Genomic DNA, 18363 nt, shown 5'->3' with positions numbered 1-18363 from the left:
CTGAAACGTTTGAAAAGTTCAAGCGATTTCAGAGTGAAGTTAAGAATCATCATAACAAGAAGATCAAATTCCTACGATCTGATCAATCAGAATTTCTGAGTTATGAGTTTGGCAAACACTTAAGACATTGTGGAATTGTTTCACAGTTGAAGCCACCTGGAACACCACAGGGTAATGGTGTGTCCGGACATCGTAATCGAACCCTATGAGATATGGTGCGATCTATGATGTCTCTTACCAATCTACCGTTTTCATTTTGCGGTTATGCGTTAGAGACATCTGCATTCACTTTAGATAGGACACCATTTAAGTCCGTTGAAACGACGTCATGTGAACATTGGTTTGGCAAGAAACCAAAGTTGTCACTTCTTAATGTTTGGGGCTGCGATGCTTAAGGATTCAGCCGGAGAAGCTCGAACCCAAAGCGGACAAACACATCTTCATAGGATACCCACAGGTGATAGTTGGGTATACCTTCTATCTCAGATCCGAGGGCAAATTGGTTGTCGCTAAGAACGGGTCCTTTCTCGAGAAGGAGTTTCTCTCGAAAGAATTGAGTGGGAGGAAGATAGAACTTGATGAGGTTGTCGAACCTTTACTTCAACCAGAGAGTGATGCAACATAGAAAGATGTTTTCTGTGGAGCCTATGTCTGTTGAATAGGAAGTTAATGATAGTGATCATGAAGCTTCGGATCAAGTTGCTATCGAACCTCGTAGGTCGACAAGGATATGTACTACTCCTGAGTGGTACGGTAATCCTGTCTCAGATATCATGTTGTTGGACAACAATGAACCTACGAGCTATGGGGAAGTGATGGTGGGCCTATATTCTGACAAATGGTTAGAAGCCATGAAATCCGAGATAGGATCCATGTATCAGAACAAAGTATGGACTTTGGTGGACTTGCCTGATGATCGGCAAGCCATTGAGATAAGTGGATCTTTAAGAAGAAGACGGACATGGGCGGTAATGTTACCGTCTATGAAGCTCGAGTTGTGGGAAAGAGTCTTTTCACAAGTTCAAGGAGTTGACTACAATGAGAATTTCTCACCCGTAGCGATGCTTAAGTCCGTCGGAATCATGTTAGCATTAGCTGTATTTTTCGATTATGAAATCTGACAGATGGATGTCAAAAACAAGTTTTCTTACCAGTTTTTGTAAGAAAGAGTTGTATGTGATACAATCAAAGTTTTGTCGATCCTAAGGATGCTAAAAGGTATGCTGGCTCCAGCGATCCTTCTATGGACTAGAGCAAGCATCTCGGAGTCAGAATATATGCTTTGATAGAGTGATCAAAGCTTTTAGGTTTATACAATGTTTGCTAGAAACTTGTATTTACAAGAAAGTGAGTGGGAGCACTACAACATTTCTGATAAGTATATGTGGATGACATATTGTAGATCCGAAATAATGTAGAATTTCTGGAAAGCATAAACGGTTGTTTGAAGAGTGTTTTTCAAAGGAAGACCTGGATAAAGCTGCTTACAAATTGGGCATCAAGATCTATAGAGATAGATCAAGACGCCTGATGATACTTTCAAAGAACGCACACCTTGACATGTTTTTGAAGGAGTTCAAAATAGATCAGTCAAAGAAGGGGTTCTTACCTAAGTTGTAAGGTGTGAAGTTGAGTAAGACTCAAATCTTGACCACGGCAGAAGAAAGAGGAAGGACGAAGGTCGTCCCCTATGCTCTTGTCATAGGCTCTATACGGTATGCCATGCTGAGTACCGCACCTGATGTGTGCCTTGCCACATGTCTGGCAAGAGGGTACAAAGGTGATCTAGGACTGGATCACCAGATAGCGGTTGAAATTATCTTTAGAGGAATAAGGAAATGTTTCTCGGTTATGGAGATGATAAAGAGTTCGACGTAAAGAGTTACGTCGATGCAAGCTTAACACCTATCCGAATAGCTCTGAGTAGAGATACCGGATACGTATGATGGAGCAACAATTTGGAATAGCTCCAAGTCGAACGTGGTAGCAGCATCTACGATATGACATAAAGTTTTGCGAAATACACAGGGATCTGAATATGGAAGACCCGTTGACTACAACCTCTCTCACAAGCATAACATGATCAAACCCAGAACTCATTGAGTGTTAATCACATAGTGATGTGAACTAGATTATTGAGTCTAGTAAACTCTTTGGATGTTGGTCACATGGCGATGTGACCTGTGAGTGTTAATCACATGGCGATGTGAACTAGATTATTGACTCTAGTGCAAGTGGGAGACTGTTGGAAATATGCCCTAGAGGCAATAATAAATTAGTTATTATTATATCATATTTTAATTGTTCATGATAATCGTTTATTATCCATGCTAGAATTGTATTGATAGGAAACTCAGATACATGTGTGGATAAATAGACAACACCATGTCCCTAGTAAGCCTCTAGTTGACTAGCTCGTTGATCAATAGATGGTTACGGTTTCCTGACCATGGACATTGGATGTCGTTGATAACGGGGTCACATCATTAGGAGAATGATGTGATGGACAAGACCCAATCCTAAGCCTAGCACAAGATCGTGTAGTTCGTTTGCTAAAGCTTTTCTAATGTCAAGTATCATTGTCTTAGACCATGAGATTGTGCAACTCCCGGATACCGTAGGAGTGCTTTGGGAGTGCCAAACGTCACAACGTAACTGGGTGGCTATAAAGGTACACTACAGGTATTTCCGAAAGTTGGGTTGGCACGAATCGAGACTGGGATTTGTCACTCCGTGTAAACGGAGAGGTATCTCTGGGCCCACTCGATAGGACATCATCATAATGTGCACAATGTGACCAAGGAGTTGATCACGGGATGATGTGTTACGGAACGAGTAAAGAGACTTGCCGGTAACGAGATTGAACAAGGTATCGGGATACCGACGATCGAATCTCGGGCAAGTACAATACCACTGGATAAAGGGAATTGAATACGGGATCGATTGAATCCTCGACATCGTGGTTCATCCGATGAGATCATCGTGGAACATGTGGGAGCCAACATGGGTATCCAGATCCCGTTGTTGGTTATTGGCCGGAGAGTTGTCTCGGTCATGTCTGCATGGTTCCCGAACCCGTAGGGTCTACACACTTAAGGTTCGATGACACTAGGGTTATTAGGAAGACTTGTATGTGATTACCGAATGTTGTTTGGAGTCCCGAATGAGATCCCAGACGTCACGAGGAGTTCCGGAATGGTCCGGAGGTAAAGATTTATATATGGAAAGTTGTTGTTCGGGTTCTGGGAAAAGTTCGGTTTTTTTCCGGTATTGTACCGGGAAGCTTCCGGAGGATTCCGGAGGGGTCCGGAGGTCCAGAAAATGTTCCACCACGTCCAATACAGCAGCATGGGCTGTAGGGGGGCGCCCTAACCTTAATGGTCCAAGGGCACCAGCCCCCCCAAGGCCCATGCGCATGGGAGAGGGGAAACCCTAAGGGAAAGGGCCTCCACTTGACTTGGGAGGCACTCCTCCCCCCTTGGCCGCCGCCCCCAACCCTAGATGGGATCTAGGGGGGCCGGCCCCCTCTCTCCCCATCTATAAATAGTGGAGGGGTGGGAGGGCGGCCACACCCTTGAACCTGGCGCAGCCCCTCCCCTCCAATACCTCTCCTCCTCCGCGTGAGCTTGGCGAAGCCCTGCCGGAGAACCGCCACTCCATCACCACCACGCCGTCGTGCTGCTGTTGGACTCTCTTCCTCAACCTCTCCTTCCTCCTTGCTGGATCAAGGCGTGGGAGACGTCTCCGTTCCGTACGTGTGTTGAACGCGGAGGTGCCGTCCGTTCGGCGCTAGGATCATCGGTGATTTGGATCACGACGAGTACGACTCCATCAACCCCGTTCACTTGAACGCTTCCGCTTAGCGATCTACAATGGTATGTATATGCACTCTCCTTCCCCTCGTTGCTAGATTACTCCATAGATTGATCTTGGTGATGTGTAGAAAATTTTAAATTTCTGCTACGCTCACCAACACCACTAACCAAACTCATAATGCGGTGAACATAGCTGGAATCAAAACATTTTGCAACGACGACCTCATGGAAGGACCACTGGACACAACCTTACACCTTCTCAAAGTCACTTTGAGGACAATAGGTTCAATTCAACTAGACTGAAGCTCATGAATAATCTCATGAAGATAGAGGGATCCCATCCAGGAAAGAAAACCTTTGAAAAAAGTGGTTTGGGTACTACTAATAGAGCAGTGGGCTATTGAGAGAGCCTAATGGCAAAACAATTCACATGGAACTTAGAAAATTGTTAATAAGAGCTACAGGCCAAAACAGATGGATATTATCACCACCTTTGACCTTAGGTATAAGGAAAAGGTTGGCATAGTTCCAACGTTTCAGGATGGACATGGAGTTTCTGATTTCAATCTCATGTGCAACTCCATGAATAGTAAAATCGAGAAAATGTAAAAGGTTTTGAAAAATTCTGATTTTTTGTCAACAAACATTCTTGAATGTTCTACATATGTGCAAATTTTTATGAATAAAAAATCTTCCATGCTCTAGGAGAAAAAGAAATACAAAATCGATGCTCAGAAAGATTTTTTGTGGAAAACAAATTGAGAACCGATGTTCTTTCCTCGAGATCATTAGGAATGTTTTCCTTCATGAACTTGCAGAACATCCAACAAATTTTCTTTTGTAAAAAATCAGAATTTTTAAATTATTTTACAGTTATTATTATTATTATTTCATTGTTCTTGAGGGTGCATGTGAGCTCAGGTTTAGAAGAGCACTTTTGTTTTAGGATCTATGTTTTAGCTACTTGCACTCAAAGTTTTGATCTAATCAAGTGCTATGTGTTAGGAGTTTGCTATAGCACTATGTTAGGATGGTTTGTTATAGTTGTATGCATGCTATTTTCAATTGGCTATTAACTTAGAATGCCTATATATGTACGTTATTAAATTTAGAAAGTCAATATGTTGTTTATTTTATGTGAATAGGGAACAAATACATATCACTGTTGTTGTGACCCTTTGGCAAAACTCTTTTTCTGTAAGAGTGTCTGTGTAGTGCACCTAAAATGACATATTTGTGATGTCACTCTGTTTTAGGTGTTCTACACAAAAGGAAGGAAGTACTATATGAGCTCTCGGCCTCGAATGGAGATATTAAGAGTATTTTTCAAGTGGGTACAAGGACTCATTGGAATGTTAAATATGTAACGTTGGATTTGTAGACACTGCTATACTCCTCTCTCACCATCATTGAAGACATCAATACTATTTTCAAAAACCAAGTAAGGTACACATTTGGACATATGACATTGTGTGTATCAAATGTAATGCAATTTTGTTGGGTGTGCTTATATATTGTGTATGCGTCCACTACTTTGCATTGTAGAGCATCTCCGGGCTGCACTGCTAGCAGTGTATCCTCAAATTGCCTTACCAAAAAATTGCATCACTCGTCGGACTTTTGAAAAAGAAAAGCGCAAAGTAAAGAACTTTCTGCCCTACCCACATGAAAATCAACACTGACAGGCCTTCTGGTCTATGATGACAGATATCATAGATGAGCCAGCTGACCTATCTATGATGACTTCATCATCATTGTACCAGAGGCACTGACGGGGCACTGCTGAGTTAGTGATGAACTCATTACAACCAGTGCTATTTTGATCTGCAATAGTGGCTTTGTTTACTTAATACTTATATAGTGGATTATTAGCTATATATGCAGTTGGATAATAGAATATGGATAATCATGACATGTATAATCATAATTGTAAACATTGCATTTAATCGATACACAACTATAATTTATTCACTGCACCTATGCTATGTTTTCTGGAGAGATGCCACAAGTGAAGTTATGGATCCCAATCCTCTATTCCTCATATATACAACCTCAACCAACCTATGTTATTGTTCTTTACAATCAGAATTGATTCGTTTATTTGCTTACAATCATCATTTTCTACCACACTAGTTAATCCTTGTTACTAAGAAGGCTAGTGAGGCTGACAATCTAACTGGTATAGTTGGGGACCAAGAAGAAATTTGTTGTTGTGTGAAGGAGCTGATCATCGGCTTTTTCTCAAGCACTCCTATGGGCCAATAAACCTTGGTTCTCAACTAAGTGACATACTTGCTTGCTTCCTACAAACCCTTCCTGTGGGGGCTCAAGCCAGTCAACACATTCATGTGGCCGAAATCAACGTCATCCCCATTGATTCACTGATCTTGGTGACGATGACTCTGACAATGCGCCTGAGGCGGTGCATCTCGCGGCGGTCATGAAGGAGAAGGTGGAGGTAGGGGGAGAAGAGGAGGGGTCAAGGCAGAGGACGAGGATGGGCCGATGGCCAAGGAGCCGATGACAAGGCGGCGCCGACGACCACATCCTCCTCCTCTTGTAGGAGGAGGCAGAGCGGGAGCATGATAGGGCATTTCTCGAGGAGGAGAACCATCAGGCGACTAATGCTCAGCTCGTGGAGGAGCATGCCAATGTCACCACCAAGTTCGACGCTGACCCAAAGGTGATGGAGGTCGAGCTCTCTTTTGAGCGCTTCATTGCCACTGAGCGCGAGGTGGCTGTGAATAAGTGTGTCTTGGCCGACGTGGATCGACAACGGAACACATTCTCAGTGAGCTCGCTGTCGATAACTCATACGGCCTTGGCGATGCGCCAGTGCCATGGCGGGGACCCTGACGCCGATGCATCGCGCTTCGGAAAGCCCTGCGTGGTCTACCTCGACTCCGATAAGGATTAGTATGTTTTAGCTCTAAAGTGGTATCTACTTTATTATGATGTTTAGTTATAAAGTATTATGTATAATTAGTCTTATGTGGTCTTAATCTAGTCTCACTTTGAGTTTTGTATGAGTTGTTTGTCCACAATTTGTTTTTGAGGAGTTAAGTTTGAGGGGTCCATTAGCTCCACATTTTTGTTAACTACTCATATATGAGTTGTTTGGGTTAATGTCTTGTTGCATGTTTTCATCGCATATAGGGATGCATACTAGTACATGATACTTCATGTTTGTTAAGTGTTCATGATGAAGTTTTGATGTGCGCTACGCATAAAATAATAAAATTATAGACTCCTAGTATGAAAACTTTTAAAACATGAAGTATACATCCCAATGATGTTTGTCTTACTTTTCAGAATTTTTGAAACCTAAAAGGTTGATTTTCGAAAATTTCAGACTACATAGAGAAAATATATTAAAAAAATTCAGCCCGTTCGTATGTTTTTTTGTTACATTTTTTCAAGTACTATGTGATGCTGAGGTGATGAACCAACTTTAGTCCAAAGCCTGGTTATGCTTTAGAAAGAATTGAGATAAGATCTAATTAATACGAAACCTTTCACTATTCATGATCAAGGCGAAAGGAACAAGATAATTGAAGTTTTGAGAATAATGAGGTTCTTACAACTTAAGGTGGTTCGCCAAGAGCAAGTTCGATTTTTAGCCATACTTTTTATACAGGCAGGCAAATTTAACAAACGCGTGACTGCAGACACATTTCGTGTAGTCGATTTAGCAAACTCTGCAAACTACTTGGCAGCCACCACGTTAAAAAAAAAGGCAGCCATGAAAGTTGTGACTTGCCGCCGAATGATGGTAAAAGAGTAGTACGTCGGACAGTTGTTTGCTGTGCCGAAAGTAGAAAGGTAAATTTCAAAGAGCATTCCATCAGCTCGTATGAGACGTGATATCGGAGAGTATAAATGCAATATTGAGTAGGCACATACAATCATCACATGTGTTTATTCACGGAGGATAGGTGAACACAAGTACAAGCACCACCACCTTTCTCGAGAGAGGAAACACATTGACAAGACACGACGATAGCAGTATACATATTGTTGGCCGTATAGCACGACCCACAGAGAAGCATAGGCGCCATGACTGCTCATCTCATCTGAGCTTTATTTTAGGCGGCACCCCTCGTCTGAGACTGAAGCCCTGTACGGATCAGTGCTTTTTGCATGGCCCGCCGCAGGTGCCATCGACGGTGCTCTTCATGTCGGCGCACCGGAACGTCTTGTGAGGGCTGGGCGTCACCACGCGGCAGGCCGAGCAGCCCTTGGGGCACTGGGGGTGGGCGTCGTCGCAGACGTCGACCCCGGAGAAGGACCTGCAGTTGTTGCAGCACTTGGGGAAGAAGTCGGCTGCATGCACGCAAGACACCGACGGCATCAGAACCAGATAATATGTCACTGATAAGACGAGACGAGAGACCTCCCCTCCCTCTGGGGCATCACGAAATGATCGAGCTTTGCTTAGGAAGAGGTGAAGTGATTGAGCATCAGCAGCTTACCGTTCACGTGTGAGAGGATCCCCATGACCAGGACGGCCTGGAGGATCAGGATCGCCGCGAGCTTGGTGCTCTTCATGGTTGCTGATGAACCCTTAGCGCAAAGCTCTCACTTCACCTGTGCGGTCGGTCTAGTGGTAGAATGCTCTGTGGTAGTGGTGTGGCTGGCTAAAGCTGCGAGCAGCTCTATATATAGGCGTCGATTTCGTAAGTTGATTGGCAAGCGGCCTCGGCTGCGATGCTGCGATCGCCACGTGCATTATTTGGTTAGTTGGGGGCATAAAGATGTTTGGCTAGTAGCAGCTAGCTTGGAAACTTGGACTCGTTTTCCCGGGTTTTTTTTATAGGCGGCGTGGACATGGACACCACTCATGTCCAGCAAACCAGATAACGTGCACACTGATTTAGGCCGACATCAGATATTGTTTTCATACTAGTACTACCCGGGAGTATAAAGCTAGTTACTGAAGAATAACATAGACTAATAATATACATATAAAGAATGCTGGGTAGAGTAGACGAGCTCGCTTGCTCCTGCTAGATGGACTAATGAAAAAATCATGATGTTGGAGCAAGCATTGAGACCTCCTTTGGTTCATAAGGTAGGAAAATTATAAGAATAGAAAAGTCATAGGAAATGAGATGACATGCATCTCAAATCCTATGAGTAGGAATATGAAAGGAGATGTCTTTTGTTTCACATCATAGGATTTTTTCCATTGAGTCTAGGTTAATATTTATTTTCCTATGAAATGTGGAGGATAGAAAGATTTGCTCCATAGAAATAGGATTTCATTCCTACAAACCAAAGAGCTCTATAGGAATTTTTCCTATAAAAATCCTACCCTATGAAATTTCTACAAAATTCCTCCAAACCAAAAGAGACTTCAATGATTGCGGAAACACGGGTGAGTTTGTGCAGGGAAAAGACAGGCATGTGGACGTGGGCCTGTATGATGAAACAACGACATGGGTGGGTGCAGTAACCGAGAGCTAATGATGTTCCGTCGAAGCACACTTTCTTTCTTTCTTGAGTTGGGATGCAACACTTCGTGTGTAAAATAGGTTAGTTTGGAGCGAACGCACTTCCTCTAAAACCGAAAAAAGTTTTTCTGAAAGGGAAAACTGAAAAAAGTTAGCAACACACTTCCCAAAAAAGCTAGTGGAGGGAACGCTCTATTTTTATTTTTGCCTTCCAATTTTATTTACATCTTTATTTTCATTTTTCTATTCTTTTGGGTAAATTGCATGCGCTAAAAAATATAAATAGTGGACGTACGTTAAAGAGTGGATATATAAATGTTCATGTGTATTTGAAAAAATATTTTTATATGTGTGTAAAAATATTCTGCCGGGCAGTATATCCCGAGGAGAACGTGTGCCTAGAGATTCCGTGAGCGGGCGAGCTTGTGCGCTCCTATGACTATCCGGATATAAATATATTTGAACTACATGTATAAACAAATTGCCTCTTTAGCGCACAATGACAAATAGTCGTCTTGCCAAAAGATCTCATCAGCTCTCGACATTCATAAGGTGTGATGGCTTTTGATACTCTGTACACGTTCAGATTCAAGCCACTAGGGATGAAAACAGAACGGAAACAGATGGAACTAAGTGCTATCATATATTTTTATAGCGGTGGAAACGAATACAGAAACCTCGTAAATGAATACGGAAACGAATACTATCGAAAACGGACACGGAGCGAATACAAAGCGGACACCAAAACAAAAGTGGGCGTTGACCGGAACTTAAAACCCCCTTGAATCATAGAGAAATACACACAAAGATGAACAAATTTAATGAACTATTAACATGACTACAAAATAATATCATTATGTTAGCAACTTAGCGTAGTATTGTAGTGGTACTGGACAATTGCATATAGCCATATAGGGTCAAGCTGAGTACATGTGTGCTAGTAGAAGTTGGTCTTAAATGATTAATTCTACTCATTGTGTCATCCTGTGTTGTTTTGTGGTTGAACTACAAAGTAACGATAGGTCTATAGTTAAAAAAGAAATTTCATATTCACGGAAACGGAAAGTTTAGTTTCCACGCATGTTCCACCGGAAAACACCATTCCGTTTTTGTTTCTGTTTCCGCATAAAAAAAATCCACTACCACTTTCGGTTTGCAAATTTCCGTTTCTGTTTCCATATTTCCTCTCCGTTTTCATTTTTCCTACGGAAAAGCAGAAAGTTTCCACTCCATTTTCATCCCTACAAGCAACGACCGAACAATCTTATATCTTGTGCTACCAAACATTAGTTGCTCTCATGCTACCATTTAAAAAAAAACAGTTTCCATCTTTAAAAAAGTTAAAACAATTGTGTGTATTTACAATGTGTAGGAATTTCAAGTTAAAATATGAAATACACATGTAGAAACAAAAAGGGCAAATCCAAATGTGAACAGTGTCATTTTACCTTTTGTCTTTTAGTGATACTATCATGATGAATTTGTCTTTTTTGTTTCTCAATGTCCATTTAAAAAATATATATGAATTTTTTACAGATTGTAGACACATGTCTTGTGAACACTCATAATTATTTTCAGGATTTTTTGAAAGATGTAAATATTTTAAAAAAATGATAGCATGGGAGCACCTAATGTGTGATAGAACCTCATATTCTCGGCATCTTGAGATAGCTGTTTGCTTGAGAACCTGATATTCTCGGCATCATAAAAGATTGTCCCCAAAATACTTGTGCTTAAAAGAAGCTAGCAGCACACTTCTTCTGAAAAAGGACAAGGCTGGGAACGCACTATGTAAAAAGTGCGAGCGAAGCCAATGCTCCGTTACTACTTTTCATCCGTGTTTCTGTTTTCTTTACATTTTTCAGTTTTCTTTAATCGTTTTGTGTTCAAAATGTTCATGCACGTCAAAAAATGGTCATGGATATACAAAAAATTATGTCTATTAAAACTTTTTTCGTATATGAAAAGTTTGCCCTTTTTTGTTTAAAAACGTGCATCGTGCTTTCAAAAAAATTTATCGCTCAAATAAAAATATCAACCATAGAAATTATTCATGGTGTATTTAAAAAGTATTCATCTTGTAATAAAAAACATCATTATGTGTTAACACTTTTTATACTTACATGAACATTTTTTAAAGCATCAACATTTTTTTTAAAAGTGTTCATCACACATTAGACAAACTTTCGTCGTGTGTTTCATTGTCTAATTTCAAAAATGTTTACCATTCATTGAAAAGTGCTCATCATAATGGAAAAAATGTTTATCTTGTACTCACAAGTCACAATGTCCATCATGCACTTTTTTAAACACCGTGTGTTCATTGATCGTGCATTTCAACAAAAAAATGTTGATTGTGTATTAAAAATGTTCATCACATATACTAAAAATTGATGGCCATGTCACAAAAAGTGCTCGTGTATGTATCATAGAATGTATGTATTTTTTCACATGGAACCTGTTTATTTGGATTAAGGCGCCGAGTTTCAGTGCTTGTAGTCTAGTCGTCGTTAGATGGTCTACGGATCTAGATATAATTTTTATTATTTCTGATGTTCGTTGTACTAGCATGATTCAAGATGAATACATCGGAAGTTTGCTCGAAAGAAAAAAAAAAACTGGACGCACTCCTAGCAGCCGGCGTCGCACTTGCTCAATCTTTCCAGTAGCGAGGACCGCCAGGAGAACTAGGATCATCAGCAGCGTGCTAATCTTTATCATTTGGCACTAAGCGTTTTAAGCAAAAGCGCTCCCATTTTCATATCTACACCTGTGGAATGCTTTGCTTGCCGTCCGCAGCTGCAAAACAACACTACATGTAGGAGGGTATACGCAAACATGCTAATGTTTGCCATGCCATCGACCAGTTACAGTTTTTGGTAGGTGGGGATATCGTGGTTGGAGATAAATGTGAGCAAGTGTGAAGGCCCACCAAACATTTGTCTATAGCAATGTCTTCGGTCCTGCTATATGGACTTGTCCGGGGGAGCTAATGCTGCCATGGCGGGTACTCCCAGGCATGAATGGCCCTCCTCTTCACGTGCTCGTGCCGACGGGACAGCGAGGGATGGATCTGCGTCACCGAGTCGCTGCACCATCCTCAATCTTTAGGAAACAGACCTGTGAGAGAGGGATAGACCGATGAACAGTGTCACGTTTTTATTCAAGCATGCTGCATGACCGACACTGAGCTCGTAGCTCAGTGTTTACATGCCCTGGTAAACGGTGATATTGCTCAAGTCATAACCAAAGAGAGATCTACCTTAGTAGTACTAGTATATTTGTATCTCCATGTTAGCTAACTAGCGACCGACAAGCTAGACGAAATCACGAGATGCGTATCCTGGTATGTAACGTGCGTGATGCATGATGCATGCATATTCGCGAGATGATTGGCTGGCTAACCATTCAATAATGGAGTCCTAGCATGTGCATGTTCCATACCCGCCAAGATGAGATCGGTACCCCAGTCCATCAGGGTTCTAAGTCCTGATGCTCACATTTATTTCTGAATTTATTTCAGTATTTTCGGCGATGCGCATTCAATGGGAGGAGATGTTTCCGTTGACGGCGAGGTGCCTACGATGACTCGTAAATTTCAAGATGATATGTCGGCTCAGTCTTTCGAAGGTGCTTATAGAGATAGGGTGTGCGTGTGTGTTCATAAGGATGAGTGTATGCACGTGTATACGAGCGCCTGCGTCTGTATCGTATTCAAAAAAAAAGAGATGAGATCGGTACCATGCATGCATGACATCATGGCCCTGACTTGCGTAAATAATGAATTATCCCGACTCGCACCGAGTGTGACGGCCGTACGTACGCTTGAGCACCGAGAAGGATCGGTTCACCATTTGAACTGGGCGGTACAACAAATATATTGACACAAATAAACTGATTTTTATTTGATTGAGCAGAGACGCATACACTGATACTGTGATACATACTTATGTGATTTATTCACGGAGCAGCGACAACAGCTTTTTCTGGAGAGAGAGAGAAAAGCATAACGACGACGATGATAACAACAATTGTTGTTGGGCGTGGAACACGTGCACGTACAGCCATAACGGCTCTGCTCAACTCATCCCAGCTTTTATTTTCGGCGCAACATCTGATGTTCTGAGCATGAGCGATCAGTACTTCTTGCAGGGCTTGCAGGGCGTGCCATCGTCGACGCGTGCATCGGCGCATCGGAACGTCTTCTTAGGGCTCGTCTGCACGACGCGGCAGTTCACGCAGCCGTCGCGGCACTTGGGGCCGGCGTCGTCGCAGACCACGGCCCCCGAGAAGAACCTGCAGCTGTCGCAGCACTTTGGGAACTCGGCTGCATGGAATCATATCAGTTAATCGCCTTGTTAACTGGATTGACATCAGTTAACTATCACTTGTGTGTGTGTAAGCTAAATATCTCAACGAAATCACAATACGGCAACCAGCAACCATACCGTTGGCCTGTGAGAGGATCCCCATGACCAGGACGGCCTGGAGAACCAGGATGACCACGAGTGTGCTACTCTTCATCGTTGCTCCTAAACTTCTCTATAGGGAAGCTCTGCACTGTCCCGTCTGCTCGTGGAATGATGGTTTATGTTGTGGTTGTGCCTGGCCAAAGCTACAAGCAACTCTATATATAGATGTCAGTTCTTGAAGCATGCCAACTTGCCGCGTCAGCTATGAATTGTTTTTTTGTTATCGTGGTTTGGGATAAACTTGTTTGACTCCTTGCTAGCTTGGACTCGTTTCCTTTTTCTTTAAAGGCGGCTTAGACGTGTTAGGCACATCTCCATCTTCCATGTCCAGCGCATCAGCACACTTATTTCCTCATGATCAGTCGGTTATGTATGAAAAGAACACGTTTCTATTCGCGCCGGAGCGGTGGATCGATTGAATCGTCAAATGTTCTATGTGCACGTCACTTCAGTGTACCTAGCCAAGCCCTCCATTTCGAAATACAAGATGTGTTTAACTTTTCAGTCTCCAATACACGTCTTTGACTACAAATTTTACTCATAGAATAATTTAAATTTTAGTACAAATATATGACACAAGGATATTTTGCAAGTTTGTTAATGTTTGTCCGAGGCCTAGAAGATCATGTTGATGCCTTGGTATCGGGCAGGCTGATGGTTTGCTGAAGGCCCAACCGCCTACCTTTGGTCATGGCCAGCTGTGCCCCATGCGCCAAGGGTGATGGAGGAGTGCAGAGGCATACGAAATCGCCTTATCGATTGAAGTGGAATTCTAGGCTTCCAAAGTGCATGACACGGATGGGAACGTTGTAAGTGTAGACCGCGTTGATCGTCGATGAGCCCGAAAGAGCTGAAAGTGATGGTTTGGCCCGACATGTAGTCATTTGGCATGAACACAGATCTGATCTGGATATGTTCCCCTACCAGCGTAGCCACTGCTTGGCATGCCATCGGACAGTACGTATAACCGCCAGTACCCTCGATAGGGTGGCGAACACGGCTAGAACTGCCAAAATGGAGGTCACACGAGTTAGTTACACGTGTTCAGTCCCCCCTTGGAGAACACCCTATGTCTTGCTTCTAGTTTGTACTCATGGTGGAGTACCTCGTGCGAGGGTCACAATGGGGGATGATTTACTGCTATCGAGAGTAACATTTCTACGAGAGTTGGTCCCTCTGGCTAATCCATAGCCCTGCCTTATATAGCACCCGAGTTTAGGATTTACACATGAATCTGACCAACCTCCAGCTGCCGCCTTGCTTGGCTTGCACTCGAAGATGATCATCGAGCTCAGGGGAAGGCGTGAAACAGCTCAGGGAAGAGGAGGAAGAACGATCGCCGCCGCCAACCACCGCGGACCGGAGAAGATGCGTTTGTAACTGCTCATTTGTGAAGAATCCACCCGAGATAGAGAGCTTGAAGGGGATGAAATGGTGGTGGGGTTCCGGCGGTGAGCGAGCGGGGACTAAATAGGGCGACTGAATCGACGGGAGGTGATCCAATTCCTCATGCCGTTATATTGGGATGCCCGCAAGGTCACATGAGCTCACCATCGCGTTTCCCTCCCGTGAATGCCGATAGCCTGGTTGAGAGGAAACGTCTGATTCATCCGTTCCTAGGGGCCTAGCTAAGAGGTGTTTTAAATTCCGTTCAGGCCAAAAGCCGAATGCAGACTAAGCATCCAAACATGCCAAAGTAGCATCTAGGGCGGAGCAATATGCAACCAACCAAAGAGGCCCTGGGTGCTCGAGTTCCCTAAATTTTTCCTGTGGCATCGCCTAGGGAGTGCAGGCACTCGTGCCAAATGCCTCAAAAGTTGATTTGGCACCTGTTTGGCCATACTTTCTGAAATGCTGTTGTTATGTCAATCGGATCCATCATGGCATCTGGTTCGATCTAGCCTCTCATCGGTGAGGACGAACCATTTGATGCGTCGAGCCTACCATGGCTACAATTGCACGCCATGAACTCCATAGGCTTGTATGCTTGTTTTTTTTAACAATGTGTACATCTTTTGTTGCTTACTTTTTGAAATACGATTGTGCACATCTTTTCGCCGAATACATAAAAACCAACTAATCCCATTTTCTATTGGAATGATTATTCAAACTAGGTACAGAGAAGAAACGTAATTACACCCGCATAATTGTGAATACCGTTATTTCATTTTGCAAAAAGAACACAAGTGATAGTTACTGATTTCTTCATTCTATTTTAATTGTTTATCTCTTGTGAAAGATTGCAAGAGATGTTACCAGTAAGAATAGGCAAGTGGTTATTATTATTATTATTATTATTATTATTATTATTATTATTATTATTATTATTATTATTATTGAGAGCAGCGATTCGGTGCCCAGGCTCATCTGCACCTGCAACGATGGAAAAATATTCAAAACAAATACTAGAGAAATTCAAAAAGAATCAATATTTTTGCATGATAGATAATTTCGTGTGTGAGGTGCACTTCAAATTCCAGATCATTTGGACATCTCGAGAAAAAAGACAAATTTGGGGTCTATAAAAAAGTTTACTATTCATATGTTGTTCTGACCCAATTTGTCTTTTTTTTGCCGAGAGCTACTCATATGTCGAAATGAACTGGAATTTGGAGTGCACCTCACACACCAAATTATCTACCATGCAAAAAAAATGATTTTTGTATTTTTTGTGAATTATTTCTTGACCGGGTGCAGATGAGTCTGGGCTCAGAAATGGATATTCGTCATTATTATTGTTGTTGCTGTTATCATCATCATCATCATCATCATTATTATTATTAGGAAAGGCAAGTGGTTATTATGTACTCTAGCTAGTGCCTATAAATGTGTAAAGACACGAAATAAGAAAAATAATAAAGTTGACTCAAACACCAGGGTCATAAGGCCGCTCGCTTCCTTTGCAAGGAAGCCTAACGGCAAGAGTTGACATTGGTGCTATTGAAGGCATCGTTGCAACCCACCTGGAATAAGTCTTTTGCATGACATATATTATCATAGGTTACGAATAATTCCTAATTGCATGATCTCATTGTACAACAATATAACATTCCTATTAGTCCGCTTTTACGAATTCTTTTGTCATTTTTTAAAACTATATCTTATGTTGAACCACCTTTCTCGAAGCATGATTATGCTTTAGGAAAAAACTGAGATGAAATATGGAACCTTTTACCATTTGCATTCAAGTCAAACCGAGCAAACATAGATGTTTCGAGATAACATTACAAGAATTTCTTTTAACAGCAAGTTTGGTTTGTAGCCATACTTCCTATACAGGTACACAAAATTGTCAAACGTGTGATTGCAGACACATTTCTTAGCCCGTTTAGCAAACATCAGCAAATATTAGTCAGGATGAAAGGTGTGGCATGCCCATAGTAAGATGGTAAGAGTACGTAGAATAGTTATTGTATGTGCGAAAAACTAGAAAGGTAAATTTCAAATAGCCGCCAATCAGCTCGTGTGAGTATGTGTTAATTAAGCTAGTACTAGTATATGTTTGATAAATAGATTGAAGTTTTTTCTAAAAAATAAAATAAAATAAGCTAAGCATCCTTTTTAGGGGAAAATAAGCAAAGCATCTAACATACTGCTTAACATGTGAACAATGGATATCATATCGGAGAGGATATAAATACAACGGGAAACATGTAACGCGTGGACAAGAGAACTCATATTATTGCCACCAACGCACAATCATTACTTATTCACGGAGGATATTCCGGATATCTGAACAACAAGCAACACCAACTTTTTCTCGAGAGAGAAAACACAGCGACGAAGACACGGCATACTGGTATACATATTTGTTGGCCACACACACACGCATAGGCACGATGACGCTGCTCATCTCGTCTGAGCTTTTATTTCATTTTAGGCGGAACATATCATGCTGGCATGAGCCGATCAGTACTTCTTGCAGGGCCCACCGCAGGTGCCGTCGACGGTGGATTTCATATCCGCGCAGCGCCACATTTCGGGGCTCGTCGACACCACGCGGCACGCCGAGCAGCCCTTGGGGCACTTGGGGTGGGCGTCGTCGCAGACGTCGACCCCGGAGAAGGACCTGCAGTTGTTGCAGCACTTGGGGAAATAGTCGGCTGCAAGCACGCAAGACATCGGCATCAGGTAATATCACTTACTACGTACAAGACATGACTGCCCAAATCGATCGAACTACAGGTAGAACGATTGAGCATGAGCACTGCTTACCGTTCACGTGTGAGAGGACTCCCATGACCAGGACGGCCTGGAGGATGAGGATCGCCGCGAGCTTGGTGCCCTTCATGGTCGCTGATGAACTTTTCGTGCAAAGCTCTCACTTCACTCGTGCGGTGCGGTGGTAGAATGCTCTCTGTTGTTGTGGTGGTGTGGCTGGCTAAAGCTGCGGGCAGCTCTATATATAGGCGTCGATTTCGTAACTTGATTGACAATCCTGCTATGGCTGCTAGGCTACAGGTCGTTATTATTTGGTTAGGTGGGGGGATAAAGATGTTTGACTACTGGTTTGGAAAGTTGGACTCGTTTCTTTTTTTGTTTTATAGGCGGCGTGGATTGTTTGACATGCATTGTATATATCACTCATGTCCAGCACATCAGATCACGTGCACACCGATTTAG

At 42.5% G+C, this 18363-nt stretch overlaps 3 protein-coding genes across 3 annotated transcripts; all 3 read right to left on the bottom strand.

Annotated features, from left to right (window-relative positions):
* Positions 1-7707: 7707 nt before the first annotated feature.
* On the bottom strand, positions 7708-8464 carry LOC125541297 (Bowman-Birk type proteinase inhibitor B5-like). Its single transcript, XM_048704742.1, has 2 exons — positions 8288-8464; positions 7708-8138 (listed from the first exon to the last, which is right to left on the bottom strand). Exons 1-2 carry the CDS (start codon positions 8361-8363, stop codon positions 7942-7944), a joined length of 273 nt encoding a protein of 90 aa, XP_048560699.1. The 5' UTR covers positions 8364-8464; the 3' UTR covers positions 7708-7941.
* Positions 8465-13148: 4684 nt separating this feature from the next.
* On the bottom strand, positions 13149-13881 carry LOC125541296. Its single transcript, XM_048704741.1, has 2 exons — positions 13717-13881; positions 13149-13595 (listed from the first exon to the last, which is right to left on the bottom strand). Exons 1-2 carry the CDS (start codon positions 13790-13792, stop codon positions 13405-13407), a joined length of 267 nt encoding a protein of 88 aa, XP_048560698.1. The 5' UTR covers positions 13793-13881; the 3' UTR covers positions 13149-13404.
* Positions 13882-17394: 3513 nt separating this feature from the next.
* On the bottom strand, positions 17395-18140 carry LOC125536443. Its single transcript, XM_048699674.1, has 2 exons — positions 17956-18140; positions 17395-17843 (listed from the first exon to the last, which is right to left on the bottom strand). Exons 1-2 carry the CDS (start codon positions 18029-18031, stop codon positions 17650-17652), a joined length of 270 nt encoding a protein of 89 aa, XP_048555631.1. The 5' UTR covers positions 18032-18140; the 3' UTR covers positions 17395-17649.
* Between the last annotated feature and the right edge of the window lie 223 nt (positions 18141-18363).

This window comes from Triticum urartu, chromosome 2, assembly GCF_003073215.2.
Source record: "Triticum urartu cultivar G1812 chromosome 2, Tu2.1, whole genome shotgun sequence".
In the NCBI taxonomy this organism is placed as follows: Eukaryota; Viridiplantae; Streptophyta; class Magnoliopsida; order Poales; family Poaceae; genus Triticum; species Triticum urartu.
This window is presented reverse-complemented; position numbering and strand designations above follow the sequence as displayed.

Excerpts from the sequence above, each read along its gene's own strand:
- LOC125541297 (XM_048704742.1), bottom strand. The coding sequence starts at position 8,363 with ATGAAGAGCACCAAGCTCGCGGCGATCCTGATCCTCCAGGCCGTCCTG. Across the intron at positions 8,139-8,287 it reads GATCCTCTCACACGTGAACG|CCGACTTCTTCCCCAAGTGC; the intron begins GTAAGCTGCTGA and ends GCGTGCATGCAG.
- LOC125536443 (XM_048699674.1), bottom strand. The coding sequence starts at position 18,031 with ATGAAGGGCACCAAGCTCGCGGCGATCCTCATCCTCCAGGCCGTCCTG. Across the intron at positions 17,844-17,955 it reads AGTCCTCTCACACGTGAACG|CCGACTATTTCCCCAAGTGC; the intron begins GTAAGCAGTGCT and ends GCGTGCTTGCAG.
- LOC125541296 (XM_048704741.1), bottom strand. The coding sequence starts at position 13,792 with ATGAAGAGTAGCACACTCGTGGTCATCCTGGTTCTCCAGGCCGTCCTG. Across the intron at positions 13,596-13,716 it reads GATCCTCTCACAGGCCAACG|CCGAGTTCCCAAAGTGCTGC; the intron begins GTATGGTTGCTG and ends GATTCCATGCAG.